The 23,841-nt window shown below is 45.8% G+C and overlaps 1 protein-coding gene across 2 annotated transcripts in view; it reads left to right on the top strand.

Moving 5' to 3' along the window:
* grk3 (G protein-coupled receptor kinase 3) overlaps nt 1–23,841 on the top strand; it is a 283,814-nt gene that overhangs the window by 149,899 nt on the left and 110,074 nt on the right. For both annotated transcript variants that reach the window (XM_085961459.1, XM_085961460.1), the window contains exon 3: nt 17,558–17,631. In XM_085961459.1, coding sequence (XP_085817585.1) covers nt 17,558–17,631 — 74 coding nt within the window. The remainder of the gene's footprint in view (nt 1–17,557; nt 17,632–23,841) is intronic.

Below are 23,841 nucleotides of genomic sequence, written 5' to 3' on the forward strand. Positions count from 1 at the left end.
GATAATCTCCCTCTCAAGTTTGAGCCACATATGGTTTTCGCCCTTTTTTATAAATTTGATGTAATTCTTAAGTTCTGTTTTAAACCAGATCAGTATGCCTCCGGAGTCTCTGCCTTGGGTTACACTTGGTAATTTATTGGAGGGGACCACCAGCTCAGTGTACCCTTGGGGACAGCCAGTGTGTCCTTTTCCTTTATACCAAGTTTCTTGTAAAATGATAATATCTAGGTCTTTAGTTTCATCTATGAACTCTGGGGTCCTACTTTTCGCTTCTCGCACTGAAGAGTGTAGACCTTGGATATTCCAGGTCGAAATATATAAGGATTTCATGTTAAGTTTGATCTTTTACTATGATAGGTTAAAGGGTGGTACGTGTTTGTCGTGTCTAAGTGTGGGGGAAAAAAAAGATCACTTCAGTTGTCCATAAAAGTTAATACAATTTGGTTACAGTTCTTTCTATTAATTAGTCCTTGATCCATAAGGCGGAAGTAGATGCTGCTGCACATCTGCTTATTGTCTCTTAATGGATTGTTTCTGTCTGAGGTATTGCGTACGTCCTGTGCATCTCTCCCTCTGTCTGGCTGGGAGCGGTCCTATTCCCCTGTGGGACAGGAGTGGTGCAGGTCTGATATTGTTGTTTTGCATGGGGATCCTCTCTGGTCTCGGTTGGTGTGTTGGTGGTCCTTGTAGTGTTCCTGATATGTTCAATACCTTCCCTTCCATCGGGGATTCCGTTATCAGGCTATTTAATCCTTCTACTGAAGTAGCTGTTTCCGCATTCTTCTGTTCCCCTTGACGTAATTCAGCATACTTTTGACATCCATGTGCAAGCTGTGTTGCCCCCTCAGCTCTCTCCGTGACTTTTGGAAGCTCCGAATTCTTTCCCTTTGAAACCTGAAACTCGTGTTCCCATTTTGGAGTCTTGTCCCTCAGCATGTATAAGAGTTGGCTGGCCGTTAACTCTTCTACGGGGACACTGTGGATTAGCGCCTTCTCCATTTCATCCACCTTTCCCTCCAATGTTTTCACCTTCCTTTCCTCCGGTCCTTTGGTTTTAAGCGCTCGAAGAAATTGCGCCTTGGTGTTCTCTAACTCCTGATCAGGGGCCATTCCTACAGTCTCTGTGTTCCTTCCATTGGCCTTTCCTTCCACTGCCCGGATTCCTAGTTGAATATGTTCTTCAAGTTGTTGGACCTCTGCCATTGCCGCCTCATATCTGTCTTGGGTTTCCTTCAATAATTTAACGAGTTCTTGGACATCTTGAATTTCACGTTCTGCTATGTCTTCCACCTCTAATTTTCCATCTACGGATGGAATCTCTACCGATGAGTCTGTCTTGGCCTTGAGCTCATCAAGAATTTCCTGCAGCCTTTGGACTTCTTGCTCATGTTCAACCTTTAGTTGTTCATATGCTTCTACTGAAACTAGCTTTTCGGAGGTTGCCGAGTTAATCCCCTCCAGAATTGTAGCCTGGGCCTGTTCATACTGTTCTTTCCACTTCTCACACTCTGCTTGTAAGGAGTCGTAGAGAAGAACTGGAATAAAATCCCGGCTTCCTGAAGATTCCTCTTCATTTGCTTCTTTCGCAATTTCCTGTTGGAGTTCAGCCAAGGCTGCTATGCTATCTGCCTCTTGAAGTCTCATTGCCATCAAATCTTCTTTATTCTTGCAGTCTATCTCAGTCATTTTCCCTTTATTTTCATTTAACTGAGTGATAAGCTCCTCTTGCAACATGGCCACATTATTCACATCAGGTAAAGAAGCGTTTCTCTTTTCCATGTCCAAGATTTTTTTTCTGCATCTCTTTAAGTGCACACTGCGATTCAGCTTCTCTTAACCTTGCCTGCCCTAGCTCCGTCTCCAATTGCAGAACAAAATCCTCAGTGTAGCGTGGTTTGCCTTTATGCTGTATCTCTAGATCATGCAAATATTCTAACTCCTGAACATCATAAGGGAGGTGTGATCGGTAATTGGTCACGATGGCTCTATGGTCGCTCTCTGCTTGAGCCAGCAGGTTCTGTTGTCTTTCCAGACTCTCCCATTCGGTGTCATAGAACTTTTTCATTGTTTTCATCTCCTGTACGAGACGGTAACTTAATTGTTCGAATTGTTGTCGTACTTTGAAATAACGTTGAGTTCGAGCTCGGTGTTCCTCCGTAATGCATATGTCTGTGACTTGAACAGACTCAGAATTCTCTGTCTTTATGCACACCATCGTTTTTCCAACCTTAGTCAGTGAGTTCATGTTAACCTTGCTTTTCATACGTGGGCTGGACTTATCGTCTTCCGGCTCAGAGTCTGAGCTGCTTGTCTGCACCGAGTCCTCACTCGTCATTGCTTGTTGGTAGTGCCATTCCATGTCTATTTTCTTGATCCACTCCCGTCCTAGAAGTGGTGGTCCTCCCTCATGTAGTACATACAAGTTCATTCTTGGGTGTTCTTTACCCCTATCTCTCACCTTGACTCTTATTTTTCCCATGGGGTATACTTTATGCCCCGTGTATGTCTGCAATACGAACTTGGTATCTCTTAAGGGTATGTGTGAGAATAGCCGGTGGTAATCCCCTCGATTTATGACTGATACAGCTGATCCAGTGTCCAACTCCATTTTCACTTGGACTCCAGCTATTTTTAGCATGACCCAGATAGTTTGTAGGTCAGCTTCCTTACTCACATGGTGGATACTCAGACTACCCAGCTCCTGGCCGTTTGGATCTGAGTCTGGATTCTGTTCGTCTGAACTCTTCTCAGCCCCCTTGTATACCTTGTTGTACTTTTCTTGTGATGGCTTCCTTTGGTTGTTGGTCTTCTTCCCTGACCGGCATACCTTAGCGATGTGACCCAGTTTGCCACATTTCCTACATTCTTGGTTCTTAAACCAGCATTGATTCTGGCCGTGTGTTGTCTTCCCACAACGATAGCATTTTGTTGTACTCGAGGTAATTTGGTCCACCCCGAGCGCCGCCGCCTTTAGTTGCATTTCCACCGTTCCTTTCGCTGCGGCTTCGTGTGATGCGGCTATAAGGACAGCCCTGTCAAGTGTAAGGTCGTTCTCTTCTAGTAGGCGCTTTTGCGTCCCTTCCTTGGACAATCCGCCTACGAACTTGTCTCGCAGTGCCTCTGTCAGATTCCCTCCGAACTGGCAGTATTTCGCTAGCCTACGCAGTTCGACCAAGTATTCTGCGTTGTTTTCGTCTTTCCGTTGCGTTCTTGCATAGAATTTGAATCGTTCAGCCAACATCAACGGTGTGGGGTTCAAGTGGTCCTTCAGAACAACCACAATCTCTTCGAAAGACTGATCCGCCGGTTTAGCTGGTGCTAGTAAATCCTTCAAGAGCCCGTATGTCTTTGCGCCCATCGAGTTTAACAATGTTATCGCCTTGTCGTCTTCCTCTATTTTGTTGGCTTCACAATAGATCTCGATGCATTCCACGTACGTGGCCCAGTCTTCTATTTCAGAATTAAAGTCGTTAATATTCCCTCGCTTAGGCATTTTTCTTCCCTTGGGAGCAGCACCAGTATTTCTTTAAGTATTACTTATTATCTTTTTTTTTTCTAAAATGGCGGGTTTCCTGCGAAAATGGCGGTTTCCCGCTCTTCCCTTCTCTCTCTCTCTCTGCCCACTTCAATGGCAGTTAAGATGGCGGTTCTTTTCCCGCGAAAATGGCGGTTTCCCGCTCTTCCTTTCTCTCCCCGCCCATTTCAATGGCGGTTTCCCGCCTCTGTCGTCTTCTCCGCCTAATGGCGGCTTTCCGCGTTTCTCCCTGGTGTAAGGGGTACGCTTTCCCCATAGCGGACAGGTTCAGCCGCTGGCTGGCTCTCGCACAGCTCCCCTTACTCGGCTCTGTCTTTTCCGCCCGCCCGCACGGCTCTACCGGCGCTGGGTACACCCCGTTAACGGAGGACAGTTCAGCCGCTGGACTGGCTCTCGCGCAGTCTCTCTCTCCCCGTGCTCGGCTCTGTCTCTCCCTCTCCCGCACGTTCGGTTCTACCGGCTCTGGGTACACCCCGTTAACGGAGGACAGTTCAGCCGCTGGACTGGCCCTCGCGCAGTCTCTCTCTCCCCGTGCTCGGCTCTGTCTCTCCCTCTCCCGCACGTTCGGTTCTACCAGCTCTGGGTACTCCGTAGGTGGAGAACAGTTCAGCCGCTGGACTGGCTCTCGCGCAGTCTCTCTCCCCGTTCTCGGCTCCTGTTCGCTCTCCCACTCCCGCACGTTCGGTTTTGCCAGCTCTGAGTACCCCGTTGGTGGAGAACAGCTCAGCCGCTGGACTGGCTCCTCGCAGTCTCTCACTCCGCACCCGGCTCTCACCCGCACGGTTCCCGTTCGCCTCCCCAGCCCTCTCGCAGACCGGTGTTTCCCTCCCCGGCTGCGGCTGGGTTTCTCCTCCCGCGCCTACTCGCAGGTTCAGCGCTTCGTGGCTGCGGCCGCTGCCCGGATTTTTCCCGCCGATCGCGGTCCGGCTGTCACCCGACGCCGTTGGACCCGACTTTTGGCCGGTACAGCTCCCCCTCGACCGAGGTCGAGTGCTCTGCCCTTCTCCTCCGGATACTTCTACCCCTTCCCCTACTCACAGTCTCTTCGGCCGCCTTGTTTCTTGCTGGTCGGCTCACTCCACACCGTGGTAGCAGGGTAATCAGTGCCTGTTGCTGATGAAGCTTTTGTTGCTAGTCTTCCAGCTTCTGTAAAGTACCACACTTTCTGTTGTTGTAGCCTCGTGTTTTCTTTTGGTAGCACGACGAGGGCGGTTGCCTCTCTTCGACGCTCTTTGTTACTTTGCTATTCTTGCCGCAGGGTACGATCGGACTCGTCGCCACTGTAAAGTCTGTGGGTTGTGCAGTAAATAAATACACAGACTTTTGAAGTACAAACAAACAGGTCTTTACTATTCAGAGGTCAGGGCGAATCTGCCCTAGTTATCCTGTAACATCACTTATATACTGGTGTGGTCACTGTCGGTATTACCGTATACAGAAGCCAATCAAATAGTGCCACACCTAAAGTAGTTCTCTTAAAGGTGAACGGTTACACTCAATCGTTCCCTTAAAGGTAGACGGGTACATACACTACACTCTCTCTCCCCCTCTCTCTCTCCCCCTCTCTCCCCCTCCCTCTCTCCCCCTCTCCCCCTCTCTCCCTCTCTCTCGCTCTCTCTCCCCTCTCTCTCTCTCTCTCTCCCCCCCTCTCTCTCTCTCCCCCTCTCTCTCTCTCCCCCTCTCTCTCTCTCTCGCTCTCTCTCTCTCTCAGAGCCATGGCTCAGTTGGTGGCACCCTTGCATCTGAGTCAGAAGGTTGTGGGTTCAAGTCCCACTCCAGATACCCGAGGACACAATCTAGGGTGATGCTCCAGTGCAGTACTGGGGGAGGATGCGGCACTGTCGGAGGTGCCGCCTTTCAGATGAGACGTAAAAGATCCCATGGAATTATTTCAAAGAAGAACAGGGGAGTTTTCCCCGGTGTCCTGGCCCAATATTTATCCCTCAACTAACATCACAAAAACAGATTATCTGATCATCATCAAATTGCTGCTTGTAGGACCTTGCTGTGTGCAATTTGTCTGCCTCGTTTCCTACTTTACAACAGTGACTACACTTCATAAAATACTTAATTGGCTGTAAAGCGCTTTGGGTCGTTCTGAGGTCGTGAAAGGCGCTATATAAATGCAAGTCGTTCTTTTTCTTTCTTTCTTACTATTACTTAAATTCTTCCCTCCAAAGCAATCTTGTTTTTTTTTGCTGTGCCAGGAATTACCAGCTAGTACATACACGCAGGAGATGGCAGTTCGCAGGTGAGAGGTCTCCTGCAGAGACGCCTACCGAGTGTTGGAAAGAGTCAGTAAGCTTGGATCTGTGTCATGCTGCCAAGTACTCTTCTTTCAGTTGAGTGGAAAAACCTGGAGAACAGGAATGCCTTGGTGGTGTTGGTGGATTTTCCTAATTTGCGAGTGCAAATCCGACATTTAACCGTCCCGTTTTTCACTTGTTATTTACAGCAGCTGTAGGAAAAGCCGGCCCTTTATTGGGCAGTTTCATGCATCATTCACCCCATTTTCCATCACTTGCTCCATTTCCTTTACTCTCCCATATAAAACCGTGTCCAGGGTTGCTACGTACTGTACCTTGGAGATGGCAGAAGAGCAGCGGAACAGCTCGACGGCTATGTTCATAGCAGCAGGTTTTTGAGATTTAAACAAAATGATAGCCAAATACCTTTTATAATCTGCTTTTATACTATTTGCTGTAGGGCCCCAAATTCCCCATAGCAAGCAGCACAAGGACGCACATGACACCTACCCACACATACCCCCCACAGCAGAATATACAGGTGGAGGCACATGCAGCTGCATACGTCAGAGGGCCAATGCCTGCAGTTTACAAAGGAAGCTGAAACTGTGTTATTTCACTAAATGCAACATACCCGACCTACATCCCATCTCCACCACAGACACTGCACTGCTCGTGGCTGTCGAGGTCACTGGAGGCCAGACAAAAACAACCTTTTCCAATCTGGTAACCCAAGGCCTCTTAGGCAGCAGTCCATGGAAGAAACATTGATTGCCCTTGAGGCCTCTGTCGGCGGGGGGGCGGGGGGGGGGGACGGGACTTCTTTGTGGATGTCCTGGAGCTGCTACACGATCTGTGGTGGACTGCAAAGCTGCAGATCCATCCTCCAATGTACTCTTGCATGCTGCTAGTAGGTCTCTTCACTCGAGCTTCCGACTGCGCCGCACCAAAGCCTTCAATGCCCTGCACCAAGTCGTTCCCCTGAGTAGATGTCTCTGAGCTCGTGCATGTAACAGATCGAGTGAGTGGCAACACTTGATGTTTTCAAAAGCAGGACCAAGAGTTACATAGAAATTACAAGATGGAACTCGGCCATTTGGCCCAGCAATCCGTGTTGCTGTTTAACCTCCACACAAGCAAAGGTACTACCTCACATTTACTGACATTGAATTCCATTTGCCACTTTTTACACATTCCATTAGCTTACCAATATTGCCTTGCAACTTCCTTTGGTCCCTAGAATTAGTTTCTGTGCCTCCTATTTAATATTTTCTGCACATTTGGAGAGAACTAGATCCCCAGGTTCTGCAGATGAAGGTCTACGCAACCTGATCCTCTGGGCTGCATCATTCCCCATCTCCTGTGCCACCAGAAGCTGCTCCTGTGTGTTTAACTAGTACAATCCCTACTGACTCAGTCTTTAACTCCCTCAGAGTAGATGTGTCTGAGCTCTCATGCATGTGACGGGTTGAGTGAGTGGCAGCATTCAGTGTGAAGTGCCCAGGCACCTCTAGAGGAGGAAAGGCTGAGGAGAGGTTATAATAGTGGCCTGATGAGCAGAACTCACGTGTAATTTACAGTAGAAGGAGTAACATGAAGATTTTAGGATATGTTTGCTGACAGCTCATCCAGTAGGATGAGAAGATCATCAGTAAAAACCCAAAGCTAGCACATACCCTCCTAGCAGATAAGGGAATTAGGGGTTACGGGGAGCGGGCAGGGAAGTGGACGTGAGTCTAGATTCGGATCAGCCATGATCCTATTGAATGGTGGAGCAGGCCCGAGGGGCCGTATGGCCTACTCCTGCTCCTACTTCTTATGTTCTTATGTTTCCTGTCTCCAAGTCTCCCCAGGATTTGAAGTGCTTCTTTCTCAGCAGGCGAAAGGTTTGGGGCTTTCCATCTGTTGCAGCTCGCTTTTGGTTGTTATGGGCTGGCATATCTTAGGTAATTCTAATTTTTTGCATTAATTTCCAATTATATGGAGTAATAACCAAGTGTCAGTATGCAACATATAAAAACATAAGAATAGGAGCAGGAATAGGCCAGACGGCCCCTCGAGCCTGCTCTGCCATTGAATACGATCAAGGCTGACCGACCTCAACTCCACTTTCCCGCCCTATCTCTTGATTCCTTTAGTGTCCAAAAATCTATCGATCTCCGTCTTGAATATACTCAACGACTGAGCCTCCACAGCCCTCTGGGGTAGAGAATTCCAAAGATTCACAACCCTCTGAGTGAAGAGATTTCTCCTCACCTCAGTCCTAAATAGCCGATCCCTTATCCTGAGACTGTGACCCCGAGTTCTAGAGTTCCGAGTATGATGGCAGGTGCGCACAATATTCCACTTGAGGCTTTTTGTCTGGTGGATGAAAGAGCACGTGCAAGTGATGGTTGGGGATGTTATGGGCACCGTGGGCATCAGTGTAGAGAAACTAAAGTACATTAGCACAGTGTGAGGGGAGGGTATTGTAAATGGAAGGCATGCTGTCTGTTCTGGTAAGGTCATTAAACTTTTTCCTGCACTCCCTGGCTATGCACCGGGTGGTAGAGTTAGCATTTACTCCCCTGGCCGCCACCTTCCATTGACTCTAGGCACTTGTCCTTGGGATCCTGTGATGCAGTGTACTCGAGGGTGCCCCTCCCCTACCTCACTTCCACGGTTCCATCTAACAACCTGTGGGTTCTATATTCTCCTTGACACTTCTTTGATCTTTCTGTAATGCAAAAATAATTCTCGTGCCCCTTTTAAGCTGCTGGAGGTCTTCAAATTACAGTCGGGTCTGAGCTTACTACAGGAAACTTTCTGGTATCCGGCACGGACGGGACCGACCTGGTGCCGGTCCATCAACAATGCCGGATAACCGAACGCTATAGTAAAAGATACGGAGCTCAGAGCTCCGTATAAAGCAACAAACCCTGTTGCAACAGCTTCAAAACAATCGGCACAAGTTGCAAGCGTCTCTGTAGCTTAGCAACAGCTTCAGCTACACGCTTGCACAGCAACACAAATGGAGTAAAAAAAGTAACTAAAAGTAAAAAAAAGTTATCTGAACCGACTCCTGAATTTTGCCGGTGGATAGAGCATTCCGGTTATTTAGTGGCTGGTTAATCGAAAGTTTCCTGTACTTCAGTGGACATGAGTTGCACCCTGTTCTAGTTTTTGGTCAAGATCGACGGTGCCTGATGAGAAAGTTCAAGCTGAGGCTCACACGCCACCTTGTGGCCAGTTATAGCGCTGCACTGACCCAGAATCATGTCTTCTGTTTACTGCCTCAACTAGCTGGGGATGGGACCGGGAAACCAGTGACAGAAGGTGGGAAGAGAATAATTTCATGAGGCAAAATATAAAATTGATAGATTTTTGATATTCTTTCTAACTTCATATGTTCCCTTCCAGATATGCGTCATCTCATTGGGAAATTTTCAGACGACACTCTATTCCTCATTTCATTAGCCGTCAGGGCAAAAGAATTATTCTGGCCACTGAGGTGTGTGACTTTGGTCGGGTGTGTATGATATATTGGCATAAGGAGGCTGCCAGGGCAGAAATGTCATGTGCGGCATCACGTCAGCCATAAGGGGGTGTTCTGGTCGACTGCAGGGAGCAGTCAGGCAGGTTGTCAGAAGGTGTCTGCCTGTGTCGGTGTCCATGCCTGTGCCTGTTCCTCTGCCTGTATACCCACTGTTTCTCGTTCTTTGCCTGTGTCCGCACTTGGTCTACTATTTATGCCCATGCCGATAGGATCCTTTGTCTGTCTGACTCTGCTTGTGCTTGTGCCAAAGTAGCTGCCAACTCTGACTGTGTAGGGGAATGACGCACATGCACTGGGAATACCGTTCTCCCTGTGTTGCTGGTTCAGTGTGCTCATCATTTAATTAGTAGTCCCAGCACCAATTCACTGAGTTGAAGAATATCCAGTTGGGAATATGCCCATCTTCCCACAGAGCTCTCATAATTATTTCAGAAGTGGAGTCCCTACTGACTGACTCAACAGTGCAGGCAAGTATAGGCCGGAGGGAGAATTAAATCTATCCTCTGTTCTCTGTTGTGGGATTTTCTAGTGCTGATAATATTAATCTGTCACACAGTGAAACCAGAACTTGTAATACATTGCTCAATCACTTATGGTGCTGCATGACCCCATTCCCTCGCTGTGTCACTGCTGGAGATTATCACACAGAAAACAGCGTCCTTATTATTGGATCATGCCGTACTGCAGCCTAGAATTCTAAACCTTCAGGAACAATGTCATTTCCACAGAATATTTTTTGGAAATGATATCCTGAATCAGGACAAATAACCCACCTTAGATCTGCCCACTTGTACAATATAAATGGTATCCCCCAGTGCTTAGTCTCATATTCACCAACCATGTCATCATAATGGCAGACTTGTGAAATGTTCACATTATGCAGACTTGAAATGTTAAAAACACCAACAATATAATTAAATATTCTGCCTTTACACACTTTGTGTCTGATTGAGAGTATGTTGAATTATGTAACACGAGGGTAAAGTAGTGTTAGTTCCAATTTCATCACCAGTTGTGGGAGAAATTTGAGTTCATGAATTGAGAATTTCACACAAGCACATTGGCGTAACCTCGGGCTGTACTCGTGTAAGTGTGATTTTTCCTATAACACGTTGGTATCAACATGCTAAATAATCCTCTTATATCTACAGTGAATATCTACATCATAATATTTCTGTTCCTTTTTTGTTGTTGATACATTTGCAAAGATCTAAGATAGTGAACAAAAGCACCCTTGAGAGGCCATAATGGCAGCTTAGTGACCAGAAACTTTGACAGCAAGATGTGCCGAGATCAGTTTGTTTTATCAGTGGTAATGCCCATATAGCCGCTCCTGTGCTTCCCTGCACCACATGCAGCTGTTGGTATCATGCTGTGATCTGCACACTCGCCCACCTTATGCTGCAGTTTTAGAGGTCCGTTTTCAAACTTCTCCATTTTTGAATGTTGAAACCACAGAATAACTTTAGGTGCCAGACTCAGTCAGCCTACTGTGAAAACCAGGAACCAACATTGTACTTCCTTGTGATTTTGCGATGCAATCGCTGAATCCTCCCACTCAATTATAGGTCAATTTTTGTATTATTGTTTAGAGTTATTTCCTCTCTGCTAACCTTGCACTGTGCCCTGCTGATGCCCGGGTGCACCGCCTGTTCTCAGGCCCTTGCAATTCTGCTTTATGCATTTTGGGAGAGTGGGCAGTGTGTGTTTGTTGGAGTGGTGGGGGAAGGGGGAGGGTGGTGAAGCTGGTTAACTCTTTGATTTCCCTCCTTCTCTATGTGGGTAGAGTGTGAAAGGATGTAGCGGGTACAGCAGGTGATCTAGCAAACGCAGGATGCCTCATGTGTAAGAGGAAATGCAGCAGCATGGAGAGAAGTTTGGTTGGTGGACAGTAAACAAAGTGCTTGGGCAAGTGGGTGTTGCTCAGACTAGCGAAGGTTCAGAAGGGGTGTGCCCTAGGGGACAATGCTGGATCTACATTAGTTCTCTGTACATATAGATGATTTAGAGTTGGGTTAAGGGAACATAATCTCAAAATTTGCAACACAGAAGTAGGAGTTTTAACAAAAAGTGAGAGACTGTAAAAGATTTCAGGAAGACATAGGCAGGTTAGTACCAACAAGTCCAGGGAGCCCTGGATGTTGAGGGATATACAAGGATGGATTAGGGGGAAAAAAAGGGAAGCTTTTGGCAAATACAAAGGACTAAAAATAGTGGAAGCCCTGGAGGAGTATAGAAAGTGCAGGGGGCTACTTAAAAAAGAAATTAGGAGAGCGAAGAGGGGGCATGAAAAAACACTGGCGGGCAAAATAAAGGAAAATTCCAAGGTGTTTTATAAGTATATTAAGGGCAAGAGGATAACCAGGGAAAGAGTAGGGCCCATTAGGGACCAAAGTGGCAATCTGTGTGTGGAGCCGGAAGATGTAGGTGAGGTTTTAAATGAATATTTTGCATCTGTGTTCACTATGGAGAACGACGATGCAGGCATAGAAATCAGATTGTGATATACTTGAACAAATTAGCATTGAGAGGGAGGAGGTACTAGCGGTTTTAGCGGGCTTAAAAGTGGATAAATCCCCAGGCCCAGATGAGATGTATCCCATGCTTTTGTGTGAGTCAAGGGAGGAGATTGCAGGGGCTCTGACATGAATTTTCAGAACTTCTCTGGCCACAGGGGAGGTGCCAGAGGACTGGAGGACAGCTAATGGAGTACCATTATTCAAGAAGGGTAGTAGGGATAAACCAAGGAATTACAGGCCAGTGAGCCTAACATCAGTGGTAGGGAAATTATTGGAAAAAAATTCTGAGGGACAGAATTAGTCTCCACTTGGAGAGGCAAGGATTAATCGGGGATAGTCAGCATGGCTTTGTCATTGGGAGATCATGTCTAACCAATTTGATTGAATTTTTCGAGGAGGTGACTAGGTGTGTGGATGAGGGTAGTGCAGTTGATGTAGTCTACATGGACTTCAGTAAGGCTTTTGACAAAATCCCACATGGGAGACTAGTCAAGCAGGTAAGAGCCCATGGGATCCAGGGCAATTTGGCACATTGGAGCCAAAATTGGCTTAGTGGCAGGAAGCAGAGGTTGATGGTCGAAGGTTGTTTTTGTGTCTGGAAGCCTGTGTCCAGTGCTGTACCGCAGGGATTGGTGCTGGGTCCCTACAAACAGCAAGTGTACATTAATGATTTAGATATGAATGTAGGAGGTATGATCAGTAACTTTGCAGATGACACGAAAATTGGTGGAGTGGTAAATAGCGAGGAGGGAAGCCTCAGGCTACAGGACGATATAGACGGGTTGGTCAGATGGGCAGAACAGTGGCAAATGGAATTTAACCTTGAAAAGTGTGAGGTGATGCATTTTGGGAGGACTAACAAGGCAAGGGAATACACAATGAATGGTAGGATCCTAGGAAGGACAGAGGATCAGAGGGACCTTGGTGTGCATGTACATAAATCCCTGAAGGCAGTAGGACAGGTGGATAAGGTGGTTAAGAAGGCATATGGGATACTTGCCTTCATTAGCCGAGGCATAGAATATAAGAGCAGGGAGGTTATGGTGGAGCTGTACAAAACGCTGGTAAGGCCACAGCTGGAGTACTGTGTGCAGTTCTGGTCGCCACACTATAGGAGGGATGTAATTGCATTGGAGAGGGTGCAGAGGAGATTCACCAGGATGTTAACTGGGCTGGAGCGCTTCAGCTATGAAGAGAGACTGGACAGGCTGGGGTTGTTTTCCTTAGAGCAGAGAAAGCTGAGGGGGGACCTGATTGAGGTGTACAAAATTATGAGAGGCATAGATAGGGTAGATAGAAAGGAACTTTTCCCCTTAGTAGAGGGGTCAATAACTAGGGGGCATAGCTTCAAGGTAAGGGGCAGGAGGTTTAGAGGGGATTTGAGGAAAAACTTTTTCACCCAGAGGGTGGTTGGAATCTGGAACTCACTGCCTGAAAGAGTGGTAGAGGCAGGAACCCTCACAACATTCAAGAAGCATTTAGATGAGCACTTGAAACGCCATAGCATACAAGGCTACGGACCAAGTGCTGGAAAATGGGATTAGAATAGATAGGGCTTGATGGCCGGCTCGGACACGATGGGCCAAAGGGCCTCTTTCTGTGCTGTATAACTCTATGACACTATGACTGTAGTGGAATGAGCATACAGATGGCAGATAGAATTTAATGTCAATAAGTATGTTACCCCACTATTCAAAAAAGGTGGTAGAGAGAAAACGGGGAATTATAGACCGGTAACCTTGGCATCGGTAGTGGGAAAATGCTGGAGTCCATTATAAAAGATGTAATAGCAGAGCACTTGGAAAACAGTGACGGGATCGGACAAAGTCAACATGGATTTACAAAAGGTAAATCGTGCTTGACTAATCTACTGGAATTTTTTGAGGGTGTAACTGGTAAAATAGATAAGGGAGAACCAGTGGATGTGGTGTATTTGGACTTTCAGAAGGCTTTTGATAAGGTCCCGCATAAGAGATTAGCGTGTAAAGTTAAGGCACATGAGACTGGGGGCAAGGTATTGACTTGGATAGAGAACTGGTTGGCAGACAGAAAGCAAAGAGTTGGAATAAACGGGTCTTTTTCCGAGTGGCAGGCAGTGACTAGTGGGGTACCGCAGGGATCGGTGCTAGGACCCCAGCTATTCACAATATATATTAATGATCTAGACGAGGGAACCAGATGTAATATCTCCAAGTTTGCAGACAACACAAAGCTGGGTGGGCATGTGTGCTGTGAGGAGGATGCCGAGAAACTCCAGTGTGATTTGGACAGGTTGGATGATTGGGCAGAAGCATGGCAGATGCAATATAACGTGGATAAATGCGAGGTTATCCACTTTGGTGTCAAAAACAGGAAGGCAGATTATTATCTGAATGGCAATAGATTGGGAGAAGGGGAAGTGCAACGAGACCTGGGTGTCCTTGTGCACCAGTCGCTGAAGATAAGCATGCAGGTGCAGCAGGCAGTTAAGAAGGCAAATGGTATGTTGGCCTTCGTAGCAAGAGGGTTCGAGTACAGGAACAAGGATGTCTTGCTGCAGTTGTACAAGGCCTTGGTGAGGCCACATCTTGAGTATTGTGTGCAGTTTTCATCGCCTTATCTGAGGAAGGATGTTCTTGCCATGGAGGGAGTGCAGCGAAGATTCACCAGACTGATACCTGGGATGGCAGGAATGACGTATGAGGAGAGATTGGGTCAATTGGGCTTATACTCGCTGAAGTTTAGAAGAATGAGAGGGGACCTCATTGAAACTTATAAAATTCTAACAGGACTGGACAGACTAGATGCAGGAAGGATGTTACCGATGGCCGGGGAGTCCAGAACCAGGGGTCACAGTCTAAGGATAAGGGGTAAGCCATTTAGGACAGAGATGAGGAGGAATTTCTTCACCCAGAGAGTGGTGAACCTGTGGAATTCTCTACCACAATGCGGTAGAGGCCAATTCATTAAATATATTCAAGAAGGAGTTGGATATATTTCTTAAGGCTAAAGGGATCAAGGGATATGGGGAGAAGGCAGGAACAGGGCACTGAATTTGGATGATCAGCCATGATCTCATTGAATGGCGGAGCAGGCTCGAGGGGCCGAATGGCCTACTCCTGCTCCTATCTGCTATGTTTCTATGAGGTTATATATTTTAGGAGACAGAATAAGGAAAGGGAGCACGATAGCAAAATACTGCAGATGTTGGAAATCCAAAATAACAACAGAAAATGCTGGAAAAACACAGCGAGTCAAGCAACATCCGTGGAGAGAAATTTGAGTTGACGTTTCGGGTCGAACCTTTCTTCAAAACTGGAAAGAAAAGAAAATAGATCGAAGGCAGGAAAGGGAGCACATACTTAATGGAAAGACACAGAATGGAATGAAATTTAAGAATTCAAATACATAAATCCCTGAGAGTGGGAGTGCATGTAGATAAAGCCATAAAAAGGCCAATAGAATTTTGAATTTTATAAGTTTGCGCATGGAGTACAAGAGTAATGTAGTAATGATGAATTTATACAAAGCACTGGTTAGGCTGCAGCTAGAGTAATGTGTGCAGGGTCCCCCCATTATAGCCATAGAGAGCATACAGCACAGATTCACCAGGATGATGCCAGCGATGGGAAACTAGAGTTATGAGGAGAGACTTGAGATACTGAGACTATTTCCACTGGAGCACAGAAGGAGATTTAATGGGAGTTTTTGAAATGATGGGGAGTTTTGATAGAGTGAATAAGGAAATGGTATTCTGCTTGGGGAATCGCAATAACTAAGGGCACCGTTGGTGAACACCAGGATTGTTTCACTCCTCAATCACAAATTCTCATTTCACTTGTGAGAGAAAATGAATTTTATTAAAAGTAAAGTAACAGATAAAGCAACACAATGCCTCTACTCTGCCTGCAGCAGCAGGGCAGGGCGTGAATAAGCCAGGAAGAATGTACACATCACAGTTCTGCGTTTTGACTTGCAAACAAACATCCTGGAGAACAGGAGATCCTTCTCTTACTGCCATAGGCAAGCGGGATGTTCAAACACTCACCACTACATTTCCATGTATTTTTCTTATCGGACGACTACTTTTGAAAGAATATGCCTTGTATCACATGATAGAACCAAGAAACAGTCGACGTTCTTCCTCAGTTAGTCAGTTCTACAATTCGACCAGTGAAAACCGATTCGTTGGGCTTGTGCCAGGAATAGTAGAGATAGACTAACGTAACCGTGCTTCGACATCATGCTTTAGAGTTTATGTCCAACAAGATTGGGTTTTTTTCATTCCCTTTATTTGAATTGTTATATTAATGGAAGTGTTAATGTTTCTATTTGAACCGTACTGTGAAATTCCTATTTGAAAGATAGACCTCCTTGAAGTAGTTTTGATTGGTCTGGCAAACTCCTATCCAAAGACCACCACCCTGAAAGTAAATCCTGCCCACGCCACAGCCTTCTCAATCAAACCGCTTTCAATCAAAAATAATCTTTTGTGTCCTTGCTCCATGATTTGTGGAAGTTATAGAAGAAAACCAGCAAATTATTCAATTCGGGAATGAGGCACAAAACTAGCAACCTGACTGTACCTGAACTGACCTTGCATCCTGTCTCAACCTGACCATACCTGAACTGACCTTGCATCCTGTCTCAACCTGATCGTACCTGAACTGACCTTGCATCCTGTCTCAACCTGACCGTACCTGAACTGACCTTGCACCCTGTCTCAACCTGATCGTACCTGAACTGACCTTGCATCCTGTCTCAACCTGACCGTACCTGAACTGACCTTGCATCCTGTCTCAACCTGACCGTACCTGAACTGACCTTGCACCCTGTCTCAACCTGATCGTACCTGAACTGACCTTGCATCCTGTCTCAACCTGACCGTACCTGAACTGACCTTGCATCCTGTCTCAACCTGACCGTACCTGAACTGACCTTGCATCCTGTCTCAACCTGATCGTACCTGAACTGACCTTGCACCCTGTCTCAACCTGACCGTACCTGAACTGACCTTGCATCCTGTCTCAACCTGATCGTACCTGAACTGACCTTGCACCCTGTCTCAACCTGATTGTACCTAAACTGACCTTGCATCCTGTCTCAACCTGATCGTACCTGAACTGACCTTGCACCCTGTCTCAACCTGATCGTACCTGAACTGACCTTGCATCCTGTCTCAACCTGACCGTACCTGAACTGACCTTGCATCCTGTCTCAACCTGATCGTACCTGAACTGACCTTGCATCCTGTCTCAACCTGATTGTACCTGAACTGACCTTGCATCCTGTCTCAACCTGATCGTACCTGAACTGACCTTGCATCCTGTCTCACCTGTGGCAGATTCCCCACCACAAACATTTGACACTTGATCATAGAAAAAGGCACAAAAGTGCTGTGCATTACATTTTCTTTTTAAGAAGTACAAGGGTGGAAGTTGCTGTTCCTGAGGTTACCATGCAAACGCTTAACCCACACATACCAAATGCTTCTTTCCCCTATTTTAATAACAACAACTGGCATTTATAATGTCGTAAAACGTTCCTTGGCCATTCACTTGAGAGTTAATCAGACAAAATTTGACACGGAGCCACATATAGAGACACAAGATCAGGTTTTCAGGAGCGACTTAAAGGAGGAGAGAGAGGCGGAGATGTTTAGGAAAGGAATTGTAGAGCTTAAGGCCTATAGATATTTGTATGATTATTCAAATAACAATATTTCTTGCATTTTGTTTTTCAGGATTTTTGCTGTTTAAAGATTTTTGTCTGAACGAAATTGATGAAGCTGTTCCCCAGCTGAAGTTTTATGAAGAGGTAAGAGACCTGGCTGGAGAATGTAGAACGAGGGGGCATAGTCTCAGGATAAGGGGTCGGCCATTTAGGACTGAGGTAAGGAGAAATGTCTTCACTCAGAGGGTGGTGAATCTTTGGAATCCTCTACCCCAGAGGGCTGTGGAGGCTCAGTGGTTGAGCATATTCAAGACAGAGATCGATAGGTTTTTTGGCACCAAGGGAATCAAGGGATATGGGGATAGGGCGGGAAAGCGGAGTTGAGGTAGAAGATCAACCATGATCTTATTGAATGGCGGAGCAGGCTCGAGGGGGTATATGGCCTACTGCTGCTCCTATTTCTTTTGTTCTTATGAGACATTTAAAAGAAATATGACCACAAAATGGCAGTCACCAAAGAGCATGACCGGGCCAATGAGTTACATGGCTCTCGGGCTCTGTTGCATGGCACCTGGCAAGATCAGCCAAGCAAACACACTCGGGTCAGGTTGCACACATGCGTATAATCTGTAGACTGTTAGTTCTTCAGACCTTGAGCATCTGCCTGAAGTTTTAGCTCAGGGTTTTTATTCGAGAGTGAGTTTTAGTACCCTGTTTGATTTAATGTTTCCTACTGAAAGTAGGATTATGTTGAGTGGGCGACTGGGTGATCCAGTCAGTTAGAACACCTGGAAAAGACGGACAGAAAAAAACCCAGCTGCTCCATCAGTCCCGTCACATTTAGTCATGTTGCAATTAAACACCGTGACCCTCAATGCTCTCTACTCAGCAGCAGTCATGTAATCTCCTAGGAGAGGCAAAAATAACAGATTAAGAAAACCCTACGTCAATTCAGGGAAATAAGATTACTGGGAAATTCTCCTCTGACTCAAAAACGAGTTCCACGCGATAACTCTATGCTTCACATAACTTATACACATGTCTCCTCATTGTCCCGAAACTATCTAATGCAAATAATCTATCCTTGTGTACATGGTCTAGTCTCCATCATTTTAATTATTTCAATCAAATCACCCCAAAGTCTGCGCTTTTCTCGAGTTAAAGGACCAACTATCTAAGCCAATCAGGATAAACAAGGGTTTTTAAATGAGGTGTTAATCTAGTGACCCTCCTCTGAACCCTTTCCAGAGCCTCTATATCTCCCACCATTTGAGGGGACCAGAGCTGAACACATTGTTCTCCATGAGGCCTAACCAAATTCTTGCACAAAGACATTATGATGCTTTTTGTTTTATATTGGATCGTCCTAGCTATACCTCCTAATATTCTAGTTGCTTTTGCTATAGTCTCTCGGCGCTGGTTGTGAACCTTTACGACCGTGGCTTTTCGTTTCTGTGACCTCGGTTCATGTCCAGGTCAGATTGATAGGATGAAAACCTCCACTGTTTGTTGACTGTGAGGATCCTGTGTGAAATAAATTTGGGTCGTCTCAGTCGAATCTTCAGCATGCATCCTAATTTGGCACTAATTAGGCAATCTCACTCAGAAATGCCACTAGATATCTCCTATGGGAAGTGGAGTGTTCTTCTGAGGCTGGTGCTGAGGTATATTGTTGAGACAGAGTAAAAAGGCCATTTACTCTCCATCGAACTATATCATGCATTACCTGGGAGTGATTGATTGTGATGCTGGGTGCCTGAAATGGAAACTGGTCCATTCCTCCACATTAATATCCCCCACCTTGATGGGAACAAAGAATTCATTGAAATTGAAAATAAAAATCTGACCGTGTCGGGGCATCAGAGCTGAGCCCGGTGCTGTCCTTACCAGATGTCTACACTTGTGCACGTTACAGCAGGAGTAACTGAATATTGTGGGAACCTTGGCTGATTTTCTCCTGGTTAACCTGAAGCACGAAGAGACCAGCGCTCAGAACTCAGCGCAGAAGCTGGGTTCTTCTGATCTGTATGGCTCAGACCAAACCAAATGGCACGTTTATCCAGAAACTCCATCAGTGGCGCAAGTCTGTTATTTTTTTTCTCAAATTATCCTCCTGCCGAACACCTCTTTAAAAGACCGTGAGCTTTTACATATATTTTCTCACAAACATCTTGTTTGTGCGTGGTTTCAGGCACGGATGTGCAGTTTCCTATAAACCACCTGACCTGAAAAGCACATCTTGTACAGCTTCTTTCACGCTATCTGGGCACTGTGTGGTTGCCTGAAGTGCCAGCAGACTCCTACCTTTCCTTTTCATGCAGTGAAATTGCATCAGTGATTCTCTATTCAGCATTACCACCACATGTTTAATACGCTATCAATCTGATTTCATTCGAGTTGATGTTTGAATACAGGAAACTTTGTGTTATCCGGAGGCTAACTGTCCGGAATGCTCGAGCCACCGGCAAAAATCAGGTGCCGGTTTTGTTAGGTTTTTTTTTCTCGTTGCTTTTTTCCTCAACAGTCAAGCTCTGCAAGGTCTGCTGAAGCTGTTGCTAAGCTACAGAGATGCTTGGACTGTTTAGAAGCTGTTGAAGCAACAGGGTTTGTTGACCGATACGGAGGCTCCGTATCTTTCAACATTAGCGCTGGAGTGTCCGGCAGTTTTGAGGGAACGGCAACAGCTCAGTCCCGTCGGTGCCGGATAGCACAAAGTTTCCTGTAATGCAGAAAGTGGATTAATACTCTTTTTTTTCTCATTTTCTCCCCTCCTGCTTTGGAGGTGCTGAGCCCTGCCAGGGGGCGGTTCCCTGGACGTTGATGCTGACCCCTGCAGTTACATGGATGCCAGTGACCCTTCAGTACCTTGCTTAAATAGCCATCACTCGTGTGAGCATAGATAGTGAATGTCGGCAAGCAATTTGACTGGCAGAGAAAGCGGAAAAACATTGTACTCCCCAAGTTGAGGGTGAGGCCAATTGTAGGACCCCTCCCATCACTTTGACTGAGATCGGCCAAGTCAGTCCAGAGCTGGATTGTAGCCAGGCCTTCCTGGTCTTTATAACTCAGCTATACATTGCATAAACTCTGAGTGATTGCGGAGGGGAGGGTTAATTAATTACACGTGGAAGGTGCACCCCCATTGGCATCACCTGGTGTAGCACCAAGACATACAAACTAAAAGGTCCTAAATTTGATCACTGGCAGAGTTAGCTGATCTGTACCAGTGCAGCAGTCGGGGTGCTACAGTTGGCCATAGTGTCCCTGGGTTAGGAAGTGACGTCTGCTGGAAAGTGTTTACCAGGTGAGGACAGAATAATAATCAACTGTGATGCTCTACACGGTGGAATAGCCTTTTTGATATGTAGTAGGTACTTGGGTGAGGGACCCATAGCCCACCAAGAGTCAGCACTGCAGGAAAGGAGGGAAGAAAAACCACAGTGCTGCCTAGTGTGGGATGTGCAGTCCCCAACAAGTGAGCTCCTGATTTTAATTAATTGGCAAGTGAAGCCCAGGTACTTCCCCAAAGGAATAGTTTTTTTAAATAAAACTATAGGGCTAATAGATCTGTTAATTGGTTCTATTTACATTGGGTCCTTTAACTTACTCCATGGAAGCTGCGGTAACCATGCCTCCTAAAAGCATTGCTTTCCTACTTTTGCTGGAGAACAAGAAAAGGAGCTAGAACTTTTGTGGCTCGAGAGTAGATTTTCCAGTCGGCAGGAGTGGTTCTGCTGGTGCTAAATGGGCAAACAAGGGCCAGAAAATCAGGCATTCATTAGGCATGTATACTTGTTAACATAGAGTACGCATGCCTAATGACGCTCTTGCGGAGAATATGTAAGAGCTTCATTAAACATGTATACTTGATGTTAATAAGGGAATTGCAATGCAGCCCTCAACTTACCATTCTCTTCCCCATCCTCTTCCACTGACCTGTTCCTCTCCTCTCCCTTCCTTCCTCCTCTGATTTCCCTTCCTTTCCTTCTCCTTTTCTTCCTCCACCCCAAGCCCTTCACTGCCCCTTCCTCCTCCCCTTTCCTACCTGTCTACTCCCCTTCCCCCTCACCCCTCCTTGGCCTAGTTATCTTCCCCCATCCTCTAACCCTGTTTAACCTGAATGCTGCAGTTGGACTTGAATTACTGTGTGCAACACCATCAGAGTGTGACTGGTACAGTGAAAGATCCAAGTAATCATCTGCAGTGTCACACATGATGCTCTGATGAGAGTGAGCAGGTGACTTGCTCCAAGGCCTCAGGTGACTGGCTCCAAGGCCTCAGCCGATGCTGGCTGTCAAGAGGGACCCAGTGTGATTTGCACCCTTGAAATTCCGCTCTTGCACTGTTGGAACCCCTTTGCCATTATCGGCTGCTTTCTCCCTTATGGTGCTGCTGCGCTTAGAAAGCACTGCGGGATGACCCCAGTTCATGACATGGCTCAATGATATTCTCAGCTGCTGTGACTCCATGCTGCTGGACAGAATATTGCTGCCACAGAATATTTATACTTGGAAGGTAATGGAAGCTAGGAGAGGTTGGGGAAAATAATTATTGTTTTCTAAGATAGGGGACCAACAGGTAGTGTGGAGGGAAGTTCATGATAAAATAATCATACCTGGACTGTCTTTGTTCTGGATTTTATTATGTTCCTTTATTCGCTTTATTTCTTACTTTTTTACTGTTAAGGCGTCTTTATAACACTATTAGATATGTAACTGCTCTCTAGGATTTTCTTCTTGCCTCAGCAAATTGATTTCAAGATTCCTGTCCTCGTTTCCGACATTACAACAGTGACTACACTTCAAAAAAAAAAGTACTTCCTTGGCTGTAGTGTTTTGGGACGTCTGGTGGTCGTGAAAAGCACTATATAAACGCAAGTCTTTCTTGTCTAAAAATTCCTCCATGGGCTCGTCCCACTTTATCTGGGAATTCTTTCCCAGCTGTACATCTGTTCGTACCCTCTCTTCGCCGACTCTGGATTGCAGCTTGTTCTCCACTCCACCATCAGCGGCTGATCTTTCAGCCACTTGCATCCCTGTTCCCTTGAATTATTTTCTAAAGCCAATTTGCTTCACTTGTCTCTCCGCTATCTGCCTTCAAAAGCCTCCCAAAAACCTATCTTTTTGCCTGGGGCTTTGGTCTCCCCCTCTCCCCCTCCCTCTCCATCCCAAATCCCTTTACTTCCTGTTCATTGGCCATCTCTCCCCTTTGTAAAGCACTCTGAGATGTTCTTACACAGCTGTTAATACACCATGACTTAGATTTGCTGTTCATATGGGACTCCAAAAAAAAAAATGTTTTTTTTAATCTAATGTTTGTATTTTCATACTGACATGCAATGAAAATCCATTAACAAAAATTTACTTTGATCAAGGATAAACTTTTTCCAAAAGCAGTACTCTAATGATTAGGAAAGCGAGGCTCACTTGTTTACAGTCTCTTTGCTCAATATTCTATCAGGGGTCAGGAGCAGTTGAAGTAACACATAACAAGTAGAAGGATTAATGCATATAAGTTTTGAGTTTGGAAAAGCTTACTGTTGCTCAGCAACACAGTATTCCTACCTCAGTGTTGCAGGGGCTGTGTAGTATCCTGGAGACGGATTGGCCCCCATATAATCTATTGGCAGATTTAGGTCACAACAGAGCCTCCAGTGCCTCTTGTGGACATGGTTTCTCAATGACATCTTTTTTTAAAACCGGTTTCCATGGTGGAGAATGATTGCTGCCACCACCTGACAAGGCAGTGGTGTCAACACTTAAAAGGACCGTTTCATTGATTCGGAAATGATTTATTCTCCAAAGGTTTCTATGTTAATATTGGAGGGCAAGTTGTTATTTCTTGCCTGTGTTGATCCTGCCTCATGGGTTCATTTTGGATACACATGCAGTAAAAGTCTTCCAGGCCAAGGTTTGCATTTTTAACAAGGGTTGATTTTTATTTTAGGAGCAGAGATCCACAATTTAGTCATTAAGACTGTGAGCAATGGGGAAGTGGAGAAAGACAGGATGAGGAACCTACTCACTACGTATTACAAAATTCAAGCATTTGACCCTTGCAATGTAATAATAACAGGTCAGCTCCTGCATTCTGCACTTCAAGTCCTGTCTTCCAGACCTTATCTCTCAAATATCAGCTCCCAAAATCTAGGCCTTAGCTTTCAGTCATTGCCTCCCAGTTCCACAGATGACAACTTAGAAAACTAGCAAAAGTTTACCATCAACTTAAAAAAAAAACCTGACATAACCCCTAAAAAGCTGGCAACTCAAAAACAACCCTGAATATGATGTAAAAACCAGTAATTGCATCGAATTACATAGAAATTACAGGTCGCTTGGCCCAACCAGTCTGTGC

The sequence above is a fragment of the Somniosus microcephalus genome, chromosome 19 (genome assembly GCF_052327205.1).
Source record: "Somniosus microcephalus isolate GS21.2 chromosome 19, FLI_Smic_1.0, whole genome shotgun sequence".
NCBI lineage: Eukaryota > Metazoa > Chordata > Chondrichthyes > Squaliformes > Somniosidae > Somniosus > Somniosus microcephalus.